This window comes from Scyliorhinus canicula, chromosome 6 (assembly GCF_902713615.1).
Source record: "Scyliorhinus canicula chromosome 6, sScyCan1.1, whole genome shotgun sequence".
Classification (NCBI taxonomy): domain Eukaryota; kingdom Metazoa; phylum Chordata; class Chondrichthyes; order Carcharhiniformes; family Scyliorhinidae; genus Scyliorhinus; species Scyliorhinus canicula.
In genome coordinates, this window is record NC_052151.1 from 127620479 (window position 1) to 127639127 (window position 18649).

Sequence of the window (18649 nt, forward strand, 5' to 3'; positions counted from 1 at the left end):
AACTTTTTTCATGTTTGTTCATGGGAGGTGGGCGATGCCTCAAGGCCAGCAATTATTATCCATAACTTAAAAAAAATAAATTTAGAGTACCCAATTATTTTTTTCCTAATTAAGGGATAATTTAGCATGGCCAATCCACCTATTCAGCACATCTTTGGGTTGTGGGGGTGAAACCCACACAGACATGGGGAGAATGTGCAAACTCCACACAGATAGTGACCCAGAGCCGGGATTCGAACCTGGGTCTTCAGCGCCCTGCAGCAGTGCTAACCACTGTGCTATCGTGCTGCCCTAATTCATAGAATCATCATAGATTCATCGGATTTACAGTGCACAAGGAGGCCATTCAGCACATCAAGTCTGCACCGGCCCTTGGAAAGAGCACCTTACCTAATCCCACACCTCCACCCTATCCCCGTAACCCAGTAACCCCACCTAAGCTTTTTGGACACTTAAGGGGCAATTTCGCATGGGCAATCCATCTAACCTGCATGTCTTTGGACTTTGGGAGGAAACCGGAGCACTCGGAGGAAACCCATGCAGAGAGGGGGAGACCGTGCAGACTCCACACAGACAGTGACCCGAACTAGGAATCGAACCTGAAACCCTGAACTGTGAAGCAACTGTGTTACTGTGCCGCCCATTATTGTCCATACCTAAGTGCCCACTCTCCCTACTTCATTCCGAGGTTCCCACCTGCTTTAAGAAGACCACCATCATACAGTTGCCAAAGAAGAACTAGGCAACTTGCCTCACAACTACCGTCCGGTGGCCATGACCTCTTTCATTATGATGTGCTTCGAGAGGTTGGTCATGAGGCACATCAACTTCGTACTCCCAAAATACCTTGATCCATTGCAATTCGCATACTTCCACAATCGGTCAACAGCAGACGCTATCTCCCTGGCCTTACACTCATCACTGGTGCATCTCGACAACAAGGATTTCCACATCAGACTCCTCTTTATTGACCACAGCTCCGCTTTCAACACCAGCCAAACTCATATCAAAACCTAGGACGTGGCTCCTCCCTCTGCAACTGGATCCTCGACTTCCTGACTCATAGACCACAATTATTAAGGATAAACAACAACACCTCCTCTAAATCTCAAAATCGGGACACTGCAAAGCTACATACTTAGCACCCTACTATACTCCCGACACACACACGACTGTGTGGCAAAATTTGGCTCCAACTCCATCTACATGTTTGCTGATGACACAACCGTAGTGGGTCGGATCATGAACAATGATGAGTCAGAGTACAGGAGGGAGATAGAGAACCTAGTGGCATGGTGTAACGACAACAATCTCTTCCTCAACGTAAGCAAAACTAGGGAGCTGGTCATTGACTTCAGGAAACTAAGTATCGTACATACTCCTGCCTGCACGATGGTCCTGAGGTGGAGGTGGTTGACAGCTTCAAATTCCTAGGTCTGTACGTCAACAATCTGTCCTGGTCCACCCAAGGCGACGCTACGACCAAGAAAGCACAACAGCACCTATACTTCCTCAGGAAACTGAGGAAATTTGGCATATCCACATTGACTCAACCAATTTTTGCAGATGCACCGTAAAAAGCATCCTATCTGGCTGCATCACAGCTTGGTATGGAAACTGTTCGGCCCAAGACTGTAAGAAACTAGTCATGAACACAGCCCAGGTCATCACACGAACCCGCCTCCCATCCATTGACTCTGTCTAACCTCCCATTGCCTTGGGAAACCGGGCAGCATAATCAAAGACCACTCCCATCTGGGTTATTCGCTCTTCCAACCTCTTCAATCGGGCAAGAGATACAAATGTCAGAGAACACGCACTAGTAGATTGAAAAACTGCTTCTTCCCCATTGTTACCAGACACCTGAACACCCTCTTATCAACTGTACTGATCTCTCCCTATACATCTTCCCTACCGAGTAGCACTACACACCGTATGCTTCACCCAATGTTGATGTATTTACTTTGTGTATTTATCATATGTCCTTTTCATGTGTGGAATGATCTGTCACGCAGAACAATACTTTTCACTGTACCTTGATACACGTCGCAAATCCTAATGCAAATCTTAAATCCTTGATTAGGTTGTGTTGAGCCACCATATGTTGTGTTTTGTTGTCAATTAAGCAAAGAACCTTGTCATTACTCCTTCCATGTATGGAGGACGGATATCTTACAAGCTAGGCAAACTGAATCACTGGAGTATGTTTCATTAATTAGTGCAATTCTCTTGACTGTAATCTGATTGTCTTCCATTAGCTAGGTGCAGTGAAACCAGTCTCAAATTTGATGTAGATTTCTTAATACTTTATTTTAAATTTTAGTTATTTATTTCTTTGGATTGTTCTCACAACAGGAACCAGAAGTTAGTTACACAAAAACGATTCATACAAAGAGTAACACAAAATACAGCATAACAGGTTTTTGTAGACATACAATCCTATTTTCACGGATGTACACAATGAGAAATGTATTACAAAGAGAGATGATTACCAATTATAAAGCAAATAGAACATTGTTAACTCGGGCATACTGTCTGCCATTTCCCACAGTGAAATCATGCCCTGTAAAGTGCTACTTTATTAGTCTTGAAAATTACATTAATACTAGATCTGGTCTGATAGAAAAATAAGCGGTTATCTGTACTTGTGGCCTTAGACAAATATGCTCTCAGCTATTTAAACGAGTGTTTCTTAGATATATGTTAATTCATTTTTTGCTTCTACCTGAAATGCCACCTCCAGCTGTTTACCCAGCAATTGGAGTGCCACTCACATGCTCCAGCAGCACTTCAGTCCTATATTGGGGGAATGACAGGAGCATGGTAAGCCTCTGGACCTTTACGATTTTCTGACTTTCTACGGCTAATGATTTGAAGTCCGGAATATCTGCAACGAATCTCACAAATATCTTAATTTGCACCATATAGTGCAATGTGTTGTTCAAGTAAAATTTTGCTTAAAAGCCATGGAAGTATTAAATGTGCTAATTTCAGAGCAAATTACTCAATAGTCGGGTGGATTTGAACACCATTCTCAAAACGTCACCCTGTATATTGTATCTATTGCCAATAATTAGTCAGCAAACAACCTTCATGAACGCTAAACCCAGGTGGCAGTAAAATGGTATGTTTGTTTTTGAACTTCTACTTATGGGAATAAATTAAATGCACTGGTGTTCAATTCGTCCTTGAATATCGCCCTTCTATCTTTATGCATCCATTACTCAACGCAGAGATAAACCCACTATCTGCTTGATAGATTTAAACACTCCATGAAGCATTAGTCCCTGGCTTACACCAGATGAACTGTTTCCCTCCCCAAAAATAACTTATTCTGAAGCAATATTAATATCTGACAAGAGCATTACTCATAAAATCACCTTCCAGCATTAAAGATTTTTTCACTTATTTGATTGGGTATGCTGAAGATTATCAGGGCCACAAACAGTAAAAGGAACAGCCCGGCCAAGAATCCAATGATGTAGCACTTGTAGTTTCTCCAGATCAGAAGATAAGCAACACGCATTGGGTTCAACCACCAGGACAAACTGGTATTTGGACGGCTAGTGAAACAGGTCATTTTTAATACGAATGAAAGAAAATTGTAAGAAAAATACACAGCACAATGATAGAGTTACAAATACTTTTGTTATAAATTCCGAAAGCTTAAAACAAATCAAACAAAGTTTACTTGGTAATGAGAGCAAAAAAAAAGACTTAACTACAGTTCAAACAGAGTAATTCTGAAGAACTGCACACTGCACACCAAAATAATGATGCCTTGTTAAAGTTTAACTCAAAAGTTTTCAAAATGATCCCCAATCATTGTCATATCCCATTTCCTTTCTCCTCTATTAATTCAGACACACAAAAATATGTTTTACTAAAGGTATTAGCTGTTTAGTTGCATTGAATGATGGGATTCATGCACCGATTAGCTTCTTTACCATATAACCAGGCATGCTGTAAAGGAAAAGGCCTATCATCATCAACATCAACAAAGCCAGCACAATCTTCACAATAAGCCACTTGTATCTGTTGCAGATGAGGTATTTGATAGACTTGAGTGGATTGAGGAACCAGATAAAAGAGGTGTCTGGCCGACTGTCCAAGGCAGCATTAGAGAAAATGGGAGGGGGAAAAAAATGGTTAGTGATGAATGATTTAACAATATATATTAATAGGTAGGTACTTAGTGAATGTTACCACCTCCATGAGGGGGATAATTGGTTCATGTTCATCCCTTAACATTGTTATTTTAATGCAAGAATCATGATTAGTTTAGAGAACAGCCAAAGTAAAACATACAAGTTACTTCTAAAAATGTTAATCTTACAGTCGTGTCACCAGTGAAAACGCTGGAAGGCAATATGGCTTTGTAGGTAAAACTAATTTGCAATTTGATGCAAGATCAACGCACACAGCACACCCACCCAAACATCATACCTCCACTTATTAGCCGACTTACAACAACCCACAAAATGACACAAAAAGTTTGCTACCTCCCCACCTGCCACTTTATGCGAATCTATTCAGCCCACCCAAGGTATCACTCCAATCAAAAAGGGCAATCTGGAAAAATCCTCCCACACAACTCAAGTTTCATCTGGACAAATGAATGGGGATCTTTTGGCATGACAAACAAGTACCTGGTCTCAAACCCAACCCAACAGCTGCCTGGTTTCAACCTTCCAAGGAAAGAGTGGTACACCCTTAGCAGGTTCAAGACTAGCCACGGCCTCTGCTTAGTCTACCTCCACAGATGAGGTATGAGTGGCAGTTCTCTATGTGCCTGTGAGAGTGAGAACACAATGGATAAAATCTACAGACTCAGCAGAGGCCTATCCTCACTCAACACCACAGGATGGGAAGAAACTGCTTGGCTTAAGGACTTTGCAATTGATAAATAAATAAAATTTGTTTCTGATCTCGGGTGGAGCAAAATAATATGTCACTCTCACATTAGAATTTCCAATTAACATTGTTGTGGCAATTGCCTGTATCCCTACAGTTTATGATCAATCAAGATTGGGATGTGTTTGATCAATGGTACCTCTAATGAATACTTGGGAGCATACTGTTAGAAATAATTAAGGACCATGGATCAGAAAGTGCACATTGCAATCTGAAACTATCACTCTCTGATCATTGCAAGTGGAGGAAGTTCTACGGGTGTCCCAAGCAAGAGTCCTTTCAGAGTGGTGCAGACCTGAAATCTTACCAACAATGACTCGGATCTGAGATTAACTTGGGCCTTCCACACTTCAACATGCCAGCGGAGAAGATTGGAAATAATTCACATGAACCACTATGCTCCCATTTCTGGAGTAAGTGTCGGTCACAGTGGCAGACAGTTCCAAGACATTGGAGACTATTTCAATAGCAATCCAAACATTACATTAGTAATTGAAACTGTTAATATGATTGGCTGTCACAATCAAGAATGACACTTTTACTCTTGGCTGCTGATGTCAATCACTAGAACTTTTACTTGTTTGAGCTGTGTGAAACATTTCCCTTTTAAAATTAAACAATTATCTGAAAGGAACAATGATAAACACACACTAATTTAAGTTTTCAGATGATAAATGTTCCTTCAACAATTTGACTTTAAACATGCATTCTGCAGTCTGAGGAATCAAAGATAACTGCCACACCCCTCACCGTGGTGACTATTTATTAACAATAAAGGTTTCCTTAATATTAATATTATTTAACTTCCAGTAAGTGTAATGTTGCAGAAGATTTAAAGAGATTGAGAAAATAAATGAAAAAGAACAGGAAAATAGCTGTAGAGTAACATTAAAAAGAATAATTATGTGCATGAAGACACAGCATACACCTATAATTTAGAGCATGGGATTTGGTACATGTAGAAGAGTCAATTTCTGTGGACTGCTATTTGTCAATACTGTCATGAAGGAAGCTTAACTCCTGGAGACTACTGCATCCTTTGTGTTCCTATACAGGATATATTGTACCTTAATATTGTTATAATTGATATATCGTAAATTAATATCTTCAATAAAATTTAAATTAGTTGAAGTGAAAGATAAAGCCAGAACTTTGCAGTAAATGTAATGAGAGGCTAACAGGTTCATAATTATGGAGTAAATTGGGCTGTTAACGCCCAGCGACTGCACTTGTGCAGTTAAACACATATCAGGAAGTTGTTGACTGGGGTGTTCCATGGCTCCAGATGCTTCAGTGCACTGGTGCTGGTAGTTCACTAAGATACTTGGCATTGAAGTATATGGAAGAGTGCCAGGTTGCTATACTTGTGTGGTAGATACCCATTAATTTGAAACATTTTTTTTGAATATCCAATTAAGGGGCAATTTAGCGTGGCCAATCCACCTGGCCTGCACATCTTTGGGTTGTGGGGGCAAAACCCACACAAACACGGGGAGAATATGTAAACTCCACACGGACAGTGACCCAGAGTCGGGATCGAACCTGGGACCTCAGCGCCGTGAGGCAGCAGTGCTAACCATCGCACCACCGTGTTGCCCACCCACCAAATTAAGCAGAAAATTCGAAGGCTTGTCCACTCTAGTGTAAGTGCATTTTTACTGGTGTGATGAATCCTAATTTCTACCAACAAACACTAGCACTGAAGATGAACTTTTACAAGTGTTGAGTCTTAATTGTGGAAATTTTAATTATCAGATATTTTTAAATTAAATACTTTTACAACTTGCGCTTTTTGTAATTTTATCTCTCCTCTTAAGCCTGTTTTTCTTTTACTCTATTGCGCTTTCTGTACATAATTCAATATTAAATCAACTGTTATAACTTACAATTTCTGGTTCAGACTTTGCCTGTCATGTAAAGAATTCAGCAATCTGATAAGGTGACACTCTATTGCTTGGCCTGTTTACAATCACCAGATGACATCTGCAGTGCTGTTAGAATTATCCTAGGTTCCAGTGAAAAAGCCCAGTGAAATGATGTGGGAAATATAAGAGCAAAGAATGGCTGGTGCCATTCATTCACTGCTGACTGCAAAAGCCATTGTCTTTCCCAATAGTTCATTTTCTTGCTTTTATTGTGATATTTAGCTGCACAAATTTACATTTTCGTTATTAGTGTAACTCGGTCCAGCTAAGTTAATAGAAATAATTAGCAATTGATTATATTGCCAATCTACCAATGTGCTTGATTAGATAGTGCATTATAACTAAGGTTAGCAAATACATCAATTAAAATAATCAATAAAACATAACTGATGACAACTCCAGTAAGGATTTCCTGCTCTGAAACAAAAGTAGATTAAATAAAAGGAATGCACAAAGTACATGAAATATGAGGAAAAAATGGCTACCATTTAAGGCCATTAGGCTCCAAGAATCTTCTTAACCAGGTAACCAGGCATGGAGTAAAGGAAGAGCCCAAGCAGAAGGAGAAGAAGCACAATTGCGAGGATCTTCAAAATCAGCCCACGATAGTTGTGCCAGATGAAATATCTGATTGACTTTAGGGGGTTCATAAACCAGATAAAGCTGGTGTCAGGACGACTGCAGATTGGAGGGCAGCAAGATGTGAGGGATCAAGAAGAAAAGAGTGCAGAAGGGAAAGGGAGCAGGGTAACAGAGATGGAAAGAAGCAAATAGATTATAATTAAACGAGTTACTGTTCAGCATCAAATAGAGACTGAAGAGTTCTACTTAGTAAATACATAACATATGATTAATCCAAACAATTTTGTCGTATTTGTGAATTTATTTCCATGGGGAAGAATGAAGTTTAAATATTAGCACTGATGTAAAACGAAAAAGAAGCTGAAAGAAAATAGATTTTGCAAAAGGATTCTGCACTTTAATGGGATGACAATATATTTTTTAGTGATATAAAATGAGTGGTGTCTCATGGTTTATCTTGCAGGATTCTCTTGTAAAGACTGAAAGTTAATCCATAATGCTCACTTCTCTTCTGTAGTACGAAATGGAATAAAATGGATTTTTTAATGGCAAAAAAAGTCCTAATGTTGCTTTCAAATGAGCTGTGTTATTGTTGCTCTTATTTGGGGAAAAGCTGAATGGATCAATATAGAATGATACAACACAGGGGATCATTCATCTCATCGTGTCAGTGTTGGCTCTTTGGTGGAATAGTACAGGCTCACTGTCCTGTTAATAGAATCAGATCACTACAGTACAGAAGGAGGCCATTCGGCCCATTGAGTCTGCACCAACCCTCTGAAAGAGCACTCTAACAAGGCGACCTCCCTATCCCTGCAACCCTATCCAACCCACCACACATTCCTGGGCACTAAGGGGCAATTTAGCATGACCAATCCACCTAACCTGCACACCTTTGGACTGTGGGAGGAAACCGGAGCACCCGGAGGAAACCCACGTAGACACAGGAAGAAAGTACAAACTCCACACAGTCACCAAAGCTGGAATTGAACCTGGGTCCCTGGCCCTGTGAGGCAGCAGTGCTAGATATTGGGACTAAGACGGTAAAGGTATCATTAAAGCTTTTTTCCTGGCGGTGCAGAATTAATGCACCAATCTGTTTCTTTGAATATTATGTTTTTTCAATGGTAAATTATTCCCTAGTTCTTCAAATCACCTTGGGTGTGGACACTCTGGGACCGAGTCAAGACTACTCTGGGACCTTTTAAAATAATGGGTGGTATCTGGAAGCAGAAGTCTTTCCTCCATTTTCAACAGATAGGATTTTTGCTGGCAGGGGATGAGGTGGAGCCTGAATCGCACAGGCGGGAAACCCAAACTCAACATGCCATTTCATTTCACTGCTGAGTACAAAGGTACTCAATTTTTGTTGCTTCAATGGCCTTAACAATTTTATGGAGAAGACATAAACACTTGTGAAGGGTGGATTTAAGGTAGATTTAAATGCCATGGTTGGAAGAGATTTAAATACTCATCCCTTGGGTGAGGGAGGTTTGGGATCGTGAGATATGGAGATGGCATGGGAGGTTAAGGGAGTTGGGGGTGGGTGGCTGAGGATGAAGTGGTGTGAAAGGTGAGGCCCGGGTCCTAATAACCTTCAATACAACTGGGCCAAAGCCCCAGGGAACCAAGGTGGACTTTCTCACCAGCTTTGGCACTCACCCACTTCTATGATCACTGTGGCAGGGGTCTTTTTAAAGGAGATAGGTTTGCTGAGTCGGAAAATTTATTAACTTGACATTCCCGTCTTTTCAACAAAAATCTGACCCTGGGTGTCAACATCTCAAGACAGTGGGTGGAGAGTCTGGTTCATTAATATTGCCCTCTATTTAACTAGCCATCAGATTATAGTTGTGACTCACTTCTAGTGTGCGATTCTCCCCCAAAATTTCTAAATTAATTTGTGGCTGGTTTTTCGGGGCGTTTCCCACCAGCTCTGCCGGCGAGTTCCCCCACCGCTAATCAATGACACTTAGGGTGGATTGTTCTGCCCTGCTCGAGCCAGAACACCATGGGTGAAATGAAATGAAAATCGCTTATTGTCACAAGTAGGCTTCAAATGTAGTTACTGTGAAAAGCCCCTAGTCACCACATTCCGGTGCCTGTTTGGGGAGGCTGGTACAGGAATTGAACCGTGCTGTTGGCCTGTCTTGGTCTGCTTTAAAAACCAGCGATTTAGCCCAGTGTACTAAACCAGCAGCCAATAGAGAAGTCCATTGACCTTGGGCGGGAATCTCCGACCGCACCTGCCTGCCGACCGAAGAATCCCGTCCTTATTCACTTTTTTAGGCCCTGGGGAGTTTCTCACTGGTTTAGCCCACACTTCAAATTATTTTAGCACTAGGGAGCTGAACTCCGATATCGGGCCGCCATTTTGAAAGGGTGCCCCGATCACTAACTGAGCTTGTGGGTCCCTCCACCCACGGGCAGTATCACCCTCACACACATGGACATTACTCCACAACCCCCAAAGTGAGGACATCCCACTATGGGGTCCCTGGGGGCCCCCCACTTCAGGCCCCCAAAAGCCCCTTCTAGCACACCTCCTGCTTCTAGGAACCCCCAGCTGTTACCCCCCTAACCAACCAGATGCCCCTACTTAACTGCCCTACACTCTCCCACCCTTCAAATCCCACTCCACCCTCATTTCATGGGCATGGTCCCCCTTCCCCCCTGGCACTCAGGCACCCTTGCACTGGCACCCAATCAGTGCTCCTGCTGGCTTAGCAGCGCCATCTGGGCACCTTGCCAGTGTCAGGGTGGCAGTGCCAAGGTGCCGGCATTCCAGGGGGAGGGCCAGGGTGCCACCCTGCACTTCCCCTGATCACTCAGGGGTCTCCGATGTCCGGGAGACTCCCGGGTGCCATTCCATCTGGTCCATGTTTGAGTCGCCCAGCACTGATCGGCGCCCAGCTGCAGCCTCCCTGGAGAGGCTGGTGTATTGATGGAGGCTGGTGGATCCCAGGTAAGTAGGTTGTAAGTAGGTTTACGAGCTACCTTTGGGAGCATCATGGGGCTGGATTCTGCCAGAATGGGGCTATATCCCCACGCAAGCGTAAAGACGCAGGCGTTGCACTCTCCAGTTTCCTGCAAAAAAATAAAAGTTGATTCACTTAGCTTCTTGGGGCCAGCAGGGACCCGGGGAGCTTTGGATACCCCTGCACTTCCGGTTCCATGTCTGCGATTGTGCATGGTGGCGGCCTCCAGCGGCCGAGATTGTGCCATGATGGACTCGGACCAACACCAACAAACTAGGCCCCCTCCCCCGATCGGCCGCGTGCCCGAGGATCCTTCCGGCCCAATCGCTGCCCCAGCCGCCCATAAGGCCCCCCACCAGGTGCTTGATCCCCCTGCCCCTACCAGGGCGGCTGCAAACTGAGTCCCCAGCCGCTATGCGAGAGTCCCAACCGGCCATACCACATTAGTTCCACACTGTCGTGAACTCATCCGGTCGGGAGCTGAGCATCGCTGGGTGGGCCTCTATCAATGGCTCACCAGTCGCGCGACGTAAATCGCGGACCAGCGGATATTTGGGGCCCAGAGAATCACCGGAGGGGCGCTGGGCCCGATTCCGTCGGGAACTTTGATTGTCCGCCCCGGCGCCAAACACGATTTCGGTGTGGGGCTACGGAGAATCCAGCCCATGCTTGTTCGGTGAATTGGACATTCTGAATTCTCCGTCTGTGACCCAAACAGGCGACGGAGTGTGGCAACTATGGAATTTTCACAGTAACTTCATTGCAGTGTTAATGTCAGCCGACTTGTGACACTAATAAAGATTATTATTTTTATTTGCTGTTCTCTTTAATATATACTGAAAAACTCAAAACTTCTTGAATGTTATTAAGGGAATAGAAAATTGATTTAAGATACAATAAGTACAGTTAGAAAAAAATTCTACTTCAGTAACACATCAAGACTGTGGTTATTATTCTACCTGTGTCAGAATTATGAGCTGTATTATGTTTTGAGCTCACACCTAATGTGGCTGAGGTTGCAAACAGTTCATTTTTGATGAGGAGCTGAATTCTCCGCCGTCGGGATTCTCTATTTTGCCGGCAGCCCGGGGGTATCCCGACGGCGTTAGGCTGCCCCACAATGGGAAACCACATTGATCGGCCGGCGAAATGGAGAAACCCGCCCACGATCTTTTGGGACTATGGGAAAAGAAAACCTAATCTGAATGGATAAAATTTCAATTGAAGTCAATTTGGGTAAAGGAACACAGGAACACATGCTCCTCATTTTGCTCAAAATAAATATAAGCCATTTCTCATGACTTAGGGCATAAACAGCTGGGCATGGCCACCAATGGTGTGGTGAAAGAAGTTGTGGTTGCATGAGAGGCCGGAATTAGAGAAACACACAGAGTTTACAGACATGGGGGTGTGGCGCAGGACGGGACGGGACGGGAAGGGGGGGGGGGGGGAGTGTCGTTGAGAAAAATGTACCCTAATTTGCAAATTAATTTTCTGTTTCTTGCACATGATGTGTGCCTCAGATTTTACTTGTCTTAAAGGTATAATTTTCTGAGGTACCTTGAAGTTATAACTGCTACTTTGCTCTTTAATAGCCAAATAGTTCCAGCAGTAATGGGTGGGATTTGCAGCCCTTCCCACCAGCAGAATCTTTGCTGGCTTGCCGCTATCCAGTGCAGCAGGACCCACCTTGCTGTGGACGGTAAACCTCAGCCAATGTGATTTTAGGGAATACAAGAGTAAATGTTGCCTCTTCCACTAACTCTGTTCCATAGCCATTGATTCATTCTCATTCCCAGCCACTTTCTCAGAGCGAAGCCTGAGAACCTTGCCATCCTATTTGACGGAGACAAATCTCTGGCCCAGTATCTACTCCATTACAAGGCCCTGCCCCTCTTTAGCTCATCTGCCACTGAAATGCTCATCTATGCCTTTGCTACTTCCAGATCAAAGTATCAAATGCTCTGTTGATTATCCTCCCAGGTTCCACCTTCTATAACTTGAGCTCATCCAAAGTTTTATTATCCATATCTGAATTGCACCAAATCCTATAATCACATTCATTCTTTACCCCTGTACGTGCTGACCTATGTTGCTACTGATCCATATATTTTTAAATCCCTCCAAAGCCTTGGCCTTGCCGAAATCCCCCCCCCCCCCCCCCCCCCCCCCCCCCCGGCGCCACACCCCCATGTCTGTAAACTCTGTGCGTTTCTCCAATTCCGGCCTCTCATGCAACCACAACTTCTTTCACCACACCATTGGTGGCCATGCCCAGCTGTTTATGCCCTAAGTTCTGAAAATCGTTCACTAAATCTCTCTGTTCCTCCTTCAAGACACTCTTCTCTAGTCACATTTCTATTGCGTTCATCTTTGACTTGGTGCCAATATTTTGTCTGAGAGAAATACTGTGAAGCAACTTGAGATGCTTTACAATGCTATAAATGCTACATAAATGCTGCTGTAAAATACCTCAGTCACAAGTGAACAACATAGAAAAAAATCAAGGACTGGTTAAGGCCCTGTGGCCTTTTCTTATTCCAAAATTTCTTACATTTCTAAAACTGATCATCTAGTGTTTAATCATTGGAGAAATGTTTAAAAGACAAGCACAATTGCAATACTTAGCTGCAACAATATAAGTTGGAATTTAGAAGGATGAGGGGGGATCTTATGGAAACATATAAAATTATGAAGGGAATAGATAGGATAGATACGGGCAGGTTGTTTCCACTGGTGGGTGAAAGCAGAACTAGGGGACATAGCCTCAAAATAAGGGGAAGTAGATTTAGGACTGAGTTTAGGAGGTACTTCTTCACCCAAAGGGTTGTGAATCTATGGAATTCCTTGCCCAGTGAAGCAGTTGAGGCTCCTTCATTAAATGTTTTTAAGATAAAGATAGATAGTTTTTTGAAGAATAAAGGGATTAAGGGTTATGGTGTTCAGGCCGGAAAGTGGAGCTGAGTCCACAAAAGATCAGCCATGATCTCATTAAATGGCGGAGCAGGCTCGAGGGGCCATCTGGCCTACTCCTGCTCTTAGTTCTTATGTTCTTATGAGATTGCATTGTCTTGAAAGCAGTATTCTGGTATTCAGGGAAATAAAGTTTCTTTGTGCATCAACTGCAGAAATTTTAACCGGGGGTGAGGAGCAAGAATCAGGTTTGTTCCAGATTGTCGATGTTCGGCCTGGGCTTAAGGCCACCATTTAAATATATCAGGTCCAATACCTGCCTGAACCTGGTGTCAATGATATTAGGTCAGGGTTCGTGAATATAACAGAAAGCGGTGACAGGGAGTCTTCAGGAACTGCCCCAGGCAGTTGGGACAACTGATGGAAGGAGACCATGGTCGGGGAAAGAAAAAAGGAGCCAGGTATCCCATTGGGGCTCAGTGGAACACTCCTGTTCCTGGGCGAGAAGGTAACCTTCATGAACTGCATCCAATGTAAGTACATTCCCCCTTAATTAAAGCAACCAAAACTGCACACACTACTCAGGATGTGGTCTCATCAATGCCCTGTGCAGTTGTATCAAGACTTTCCTGCTTCTATACTCCGTTCTGCTTATGATAAAGGCCAACATTCCATTTGCCTTCCTAATTATTTGCTTTACCTGCATGCTGACCTTTTGTGATCCATGTAGAAAGCCACCCAGGTCGCTCTGTACTGAGCACTCTGTCATCTCTCTCCATTTAAATAATGACCCAGATCTTCCACTCATTGCTGCTGCCTACAAGGTTTTCTGTAGAATTGTCCATTTTCAGCTGGAACATTTGATCCCGGCAGTGGCAGAAATCAAGAGGCAGTCTCTCCAGGGTAAGTCCAGAAAATGCAGGAGAATCAAAGGAAGGCCATGCCTTCTGTTTGTAGGGTTGCCATATTTAGTTTTTAACAATCTCAAATTTTTTAATGAATGAATGCAACTGAGGGAGCGATTCTCCGACCCCCACGCCGGGTGGTAGAATCGGGGGAGTGCCGGGCGAATCACGCCACACCGCCCTGGCACTCGCACGCGATTCTCCCACCCCACCCTAAACGGCGTGTCGCGATTTGCGACAGGCCGCTCGGAGAATCGCCGCTCCGGTCGAGCGGTGATTCTCCGGCCCGGATGGGCCGAGCGGCCTGCCTAATACGACCAGTTGACGCCGGTGCCAACCACACCTGGTCGTTGCCGGCGTGAACAGCGCGTGACCGCTATGTGTGGGGCCTGTGGGGGGCGGAGGGAGGATCGAGCACCAGGGGGGTGCTCAGGAGGGGTCTGGCCCGCGATCGGAGCCCACCAATCGTCGGGCCGGCATCTCTGAAAGACGCACTCTTTTCCCTCTGCCGCCCCGCTAGATCAATCCTCCATGTCTTGTGGGGCAGCAGAGGGGAGAACGGTAACCGTGCATGCGTGGGTTGGCGCCGGCCAACCTGAGCATGCGCGGGTGACGTCATTTAGGCGCCTCCGGCCACGTCATTCAGGCGGCGCCGCTTTTACGCGGGCGTCAAGGCCCGGCGCGCGAGATTGATGCACCGCCACTCCTAGCCCACTGGGGGTGGGAGAATAGGGGGCGAGGAGCGGCCTCCGACATCAAAGTGAAACACTCTGGTTTTCACTCCGGCGTCGGCACTTTGTCTCTCTTTGGGAGAATCGTGCCCTGAGTGTCTGTGAGTGGCCGAATGAGTGGGTAATTGGGCAGTCAGATCGGTGGTTAGTGGTGGGAGGAAGAGCTGGGGTTGGGTCAGATTAGATGAGTTGGTTATGGTGTTCAGTTCAGTAATGCTGACTAATATCTGCATTAGAGCAAGTATTGCCAAATACCTGCACGGTAAATTGTATGAAATCTATGTAACATTTTCAGGGTACGTTTCCTGGTAAGTCCCACGTCTATGGCTCAAGTCTCTGACCCTTTTGCGGAGGGTCCCAAGCAGAGCAGATTAGCCCATTGGAAGTTTAAACTTACTGGGCAATGGGTCCATGTCAGGATTTCCACAGTGTCTTGACTTGCAACACAGACTTAATTACAGAATGTGAGAATCGTGTTTCCCGATTCTCGCGGGATTTCTCCCCCCCTGCCAGTGATCCTGAGGGTGGTGAGTGCGGGCTCACGATTGCGCCCAATGGCCTTATGACTCTGTAAAGTTGCACAATGACTTCAGTAGCCAATTTGAATATTAATATCGTAGTAATACTTTTGAAAGAAATGGAGTCATGAGGATGCTATTTTTATTCTGCTCGTCCAACCTTTCAAAAATATGTATATAGAGTATAAAGTAATAAAACAGATTAGAGCAGTTAAAATAGAACTGTTTTTTGTAAATACTTGTTTAAATACTTGACTATAATCTGATATTGCCTGATACTTCAAATGGCTGTAAATGCATAGTGACATTCCTGAGCCATGAACTGTAATTCAAATGGAGATATACTTACTTTGGCTTCTCCAGTGGCTCTGGTTCATTACGGGCTAGGCCTGCTGGGCTCTTCTCAGCTTCTTCCGCTGTCAACAGGTGTAACTCAGCCTCCACTTTACCCTGAAAAACAACGCAGATGGTGAATGATTCTTTCACTGGGAAGTGACGGTCACTTCATGTGAGTTCATTCCAGGTGCTGGTGACACCATGTTGCAGTGACCTGACCCGAGGGATTCAGCCACGCTTCACAGTGCAGAGAGGGGCTGATACCAAGCTACCAAACAGGTGCCCTCTTGACTGGATGAAGAACTATTGAGTAAAGTAAGAACAATGTTCAGGCTTGCCATAATTTATGAGGTGGCATTCTGAAATTATGATTTTTTTTTGTAGTTGTTTCTCATTGTTTTGGGGATGCACGGCATCCAATGGAATGAAAGAGCGACATGACAGTTGTTACATTGTAATTGTGGAAACCATGTCACAATTTTCAACCCACCACCCACAACGGGCGTGATTTAATGTAAAAAGTTCCAAGGGCGCGATGTACCGGCTGTCTTTCGCTCGAATGGGTGCATGACACTGCCGGTAGATGCCAGGTGAAACCTCTCACAGGCTTGCTGGCAACCAGTGCGCCTCTGAAGCGTCGGGATCAGGCTCCCGCCCACACTGGGCTTGACCAGGCCGCGCTCGCTTGCATTGGTTTTAAACTGACTTCATCAAGCTCACCCGGGATCTACCGGCCTCCCCAGGGAGCCGTTCAGTACTGGTCCACACAAACGTGGGGCAGGCAGAGCAGCACTCAATGGTCTCCAAGGCAATCGGAGGCCCCTGGGTGGACAAGAACTGGGCAGGGTGGCTCCCTGAACCTTCCCCATGGAACGCAGACATCTTTGCACTGCCACCCTGACACTGCCAAGGTACCCAGGTAGCACTGCAAAGCTGGCAGGACAGCCAGGGTGGCAGTGCCAGGGTGCTCAGATGCCCAGGTGCCAGGGCCCACTGCCAACAGTTGGCAGAGGGTGGCCATGCCCATGAAAGGAAGGTGGAAGGGGGTATGAAGGGTGGGGGATGCAACACAGTAAATGGGGGCTTCTGGGAGATTGGAGGAGTTGAAGGTGGAGGTCCTGGATGGGGGGCACCTGTAAGTGGTGTGGGGGGGGGTCTGGAATGGGCCCTGAGGGACCCCATAACAGAGTGTCCTCACTTGGGGGGGGTTGTGGGCTGATGCCCATGTGTGTGTGTGTGGGGGGGGTGACATTGCCCATGAATGGGGGGTGGGGAAACCCTCATGCTCACTCTTGACTCTTAAATGCCGTCTGAAATGGCCTAACAAGCCACTCAGTTGTATTCAACTGCTATGGAAACACAAACAAGGAATGAAAGGGGTGGACCACCTGGCATCAACCCAGGCGCTGGCAATGGCAAACCCAGCCCTGTTAACACTGCAGAATCCTCCTCAAACATCTGGGGGCTTCTGCCAAGGTTGGGAGAGCTGTCTCACAGACTAGTCAAGCAACAGTTACACTTATCTAACCAGACCGTTATTTTTTGGGGCCCTGGGGAGTTTCTCCCTGGTCATGCCCACATTTAGCATTGTTTTCAGCACTGGGGAGCTGAATTGGTTCACCAGACTGGTCCCTCAGAGATCGGGCCGCCATTTTCGAAGGGTGCCCCGATCTCAAAGTGAGCTGAAGGGTCCTCCACACCCCCACCCACGGGAAATGTCCCCCGCCCCAAACACATGGACAGTGCACCATACCCTGAGAGGCAGTGGCCACAATAGTGAGTGCCAGCTCACTACAAAAGAGGACGGGGCAACAGTGCCGGAAGAAATTGAATGAGCTTCTTTGCGCACCCAGAGTAAGTCTGGCTCCTGATGTATATCTCTGCACGCCTCACACACTCTTCACATCTCCACGGTGATCTTTCACCCAGCCACCTCACGGATTCCCAACACTTCTCATGGCGCCCTCCCCGCCCCCATTCCCCATCTTCCCACAGTAGACCTGTTCCTCACAACCATGCTCCCACTCACCTCCGATGCATGCCAGGCTTCATCGCCATCTGACATGGCAAGACTCCCACCTACAACTCCTCCCATCTGTCTCATTGCAGGACAAACTCAAGCACAACTGGCATGAGCGGGCACAACCTTCTGGTGTCATGCTCAAGCTGAAATGCTTAACGCCCTTTGAGGAGAGAGCCTTTGAGCTGGCAGGCAATGAGCAAGACCGCACCTGGGCAGAGGGCAAATTGGGGACACCAGACGAAAGTGAGAACCCTCAACACATGCAGCCATGGTGCATGTCTCACATGAGTTAACTTTCTTCATCAGTCTGCCCCTTTGGTGCACTAATACCATCTCACTTCCTTTGCAGGTCGATCAGTTGACCAGCCCAGACCATCCTCAAGCCCTCAGGAGACCACAGACCAGAGCAGCTCCGAGGCAGAGATTATCATAGAATTTACAGTGCAGAAGGAGGCCATTCGACCCATTGAATCTGCACCGGCTCTTGGAAAGAGCACCCTATCCAAGGTCAACACCTCCACCCTATTCCCATAACCCAGTAACCCCACCCAACACTAAGGGCAATTTATCATGGCCAATCCACCTAACCTGCACATCTTTGGACTGTGGGAGGAAACCGGAGCACCCGGAGGAAACCCACGCACACACGGGGAGGATGTGCAGATTCTGCACAGACAGTGACCCAAGCCGGAATCGAATCTGGGACCCTGGAGCTGTGAAGCAATTGTGCTATCCACAATGCTACCATGCTACCGATCTTGGAGACAAATATGGAGGAGGGGTCAGGGCTGTCACCGCAGCCTCCACCAGCACAGATACTCACA

The 18649-nt window shown here is 45.7% G+C and overlaps 1 protein-coding gene across 13 annotated transcripts in view; it reads right to left on the reverse strand.

Moving 5' to 3' along the window:
* Positions 1-2291: 2291 nt before the first annotated feature.
* otofa (otoferlin a) overlaps positions 2292-18649 on the reverse strand; it is a 500940-nt gene continuing 484582 nt past the window's right edge. For 10 of the 13 annotated variants that reach the window (XM_038800129.1, XM_038800130.1, XM_038800128.1 and 7 more), the window contains 3 exons: positions 15816-15916; positions 7325-7517; positions 2292-4104 (listed from right to left, as the gene is read on the reverse strand). In XM_038800129.1, the coding sequence (XP_038656057.1) occupies positions 7337-7517; positions 15816-15916 (282 nt within the window). In that variant the 3' untranslated portion in view covers positions 2292-4104; positions 7325-7336. The remainder of the gene's footprint in view (positions 4105-7324; positions 7518-15815; positions 15917-18649) is intronic. The other 3 variants (XM_038800135.1, XM_038800124.1, XM_038800131.1) reach the window with 2 other exon arrangements.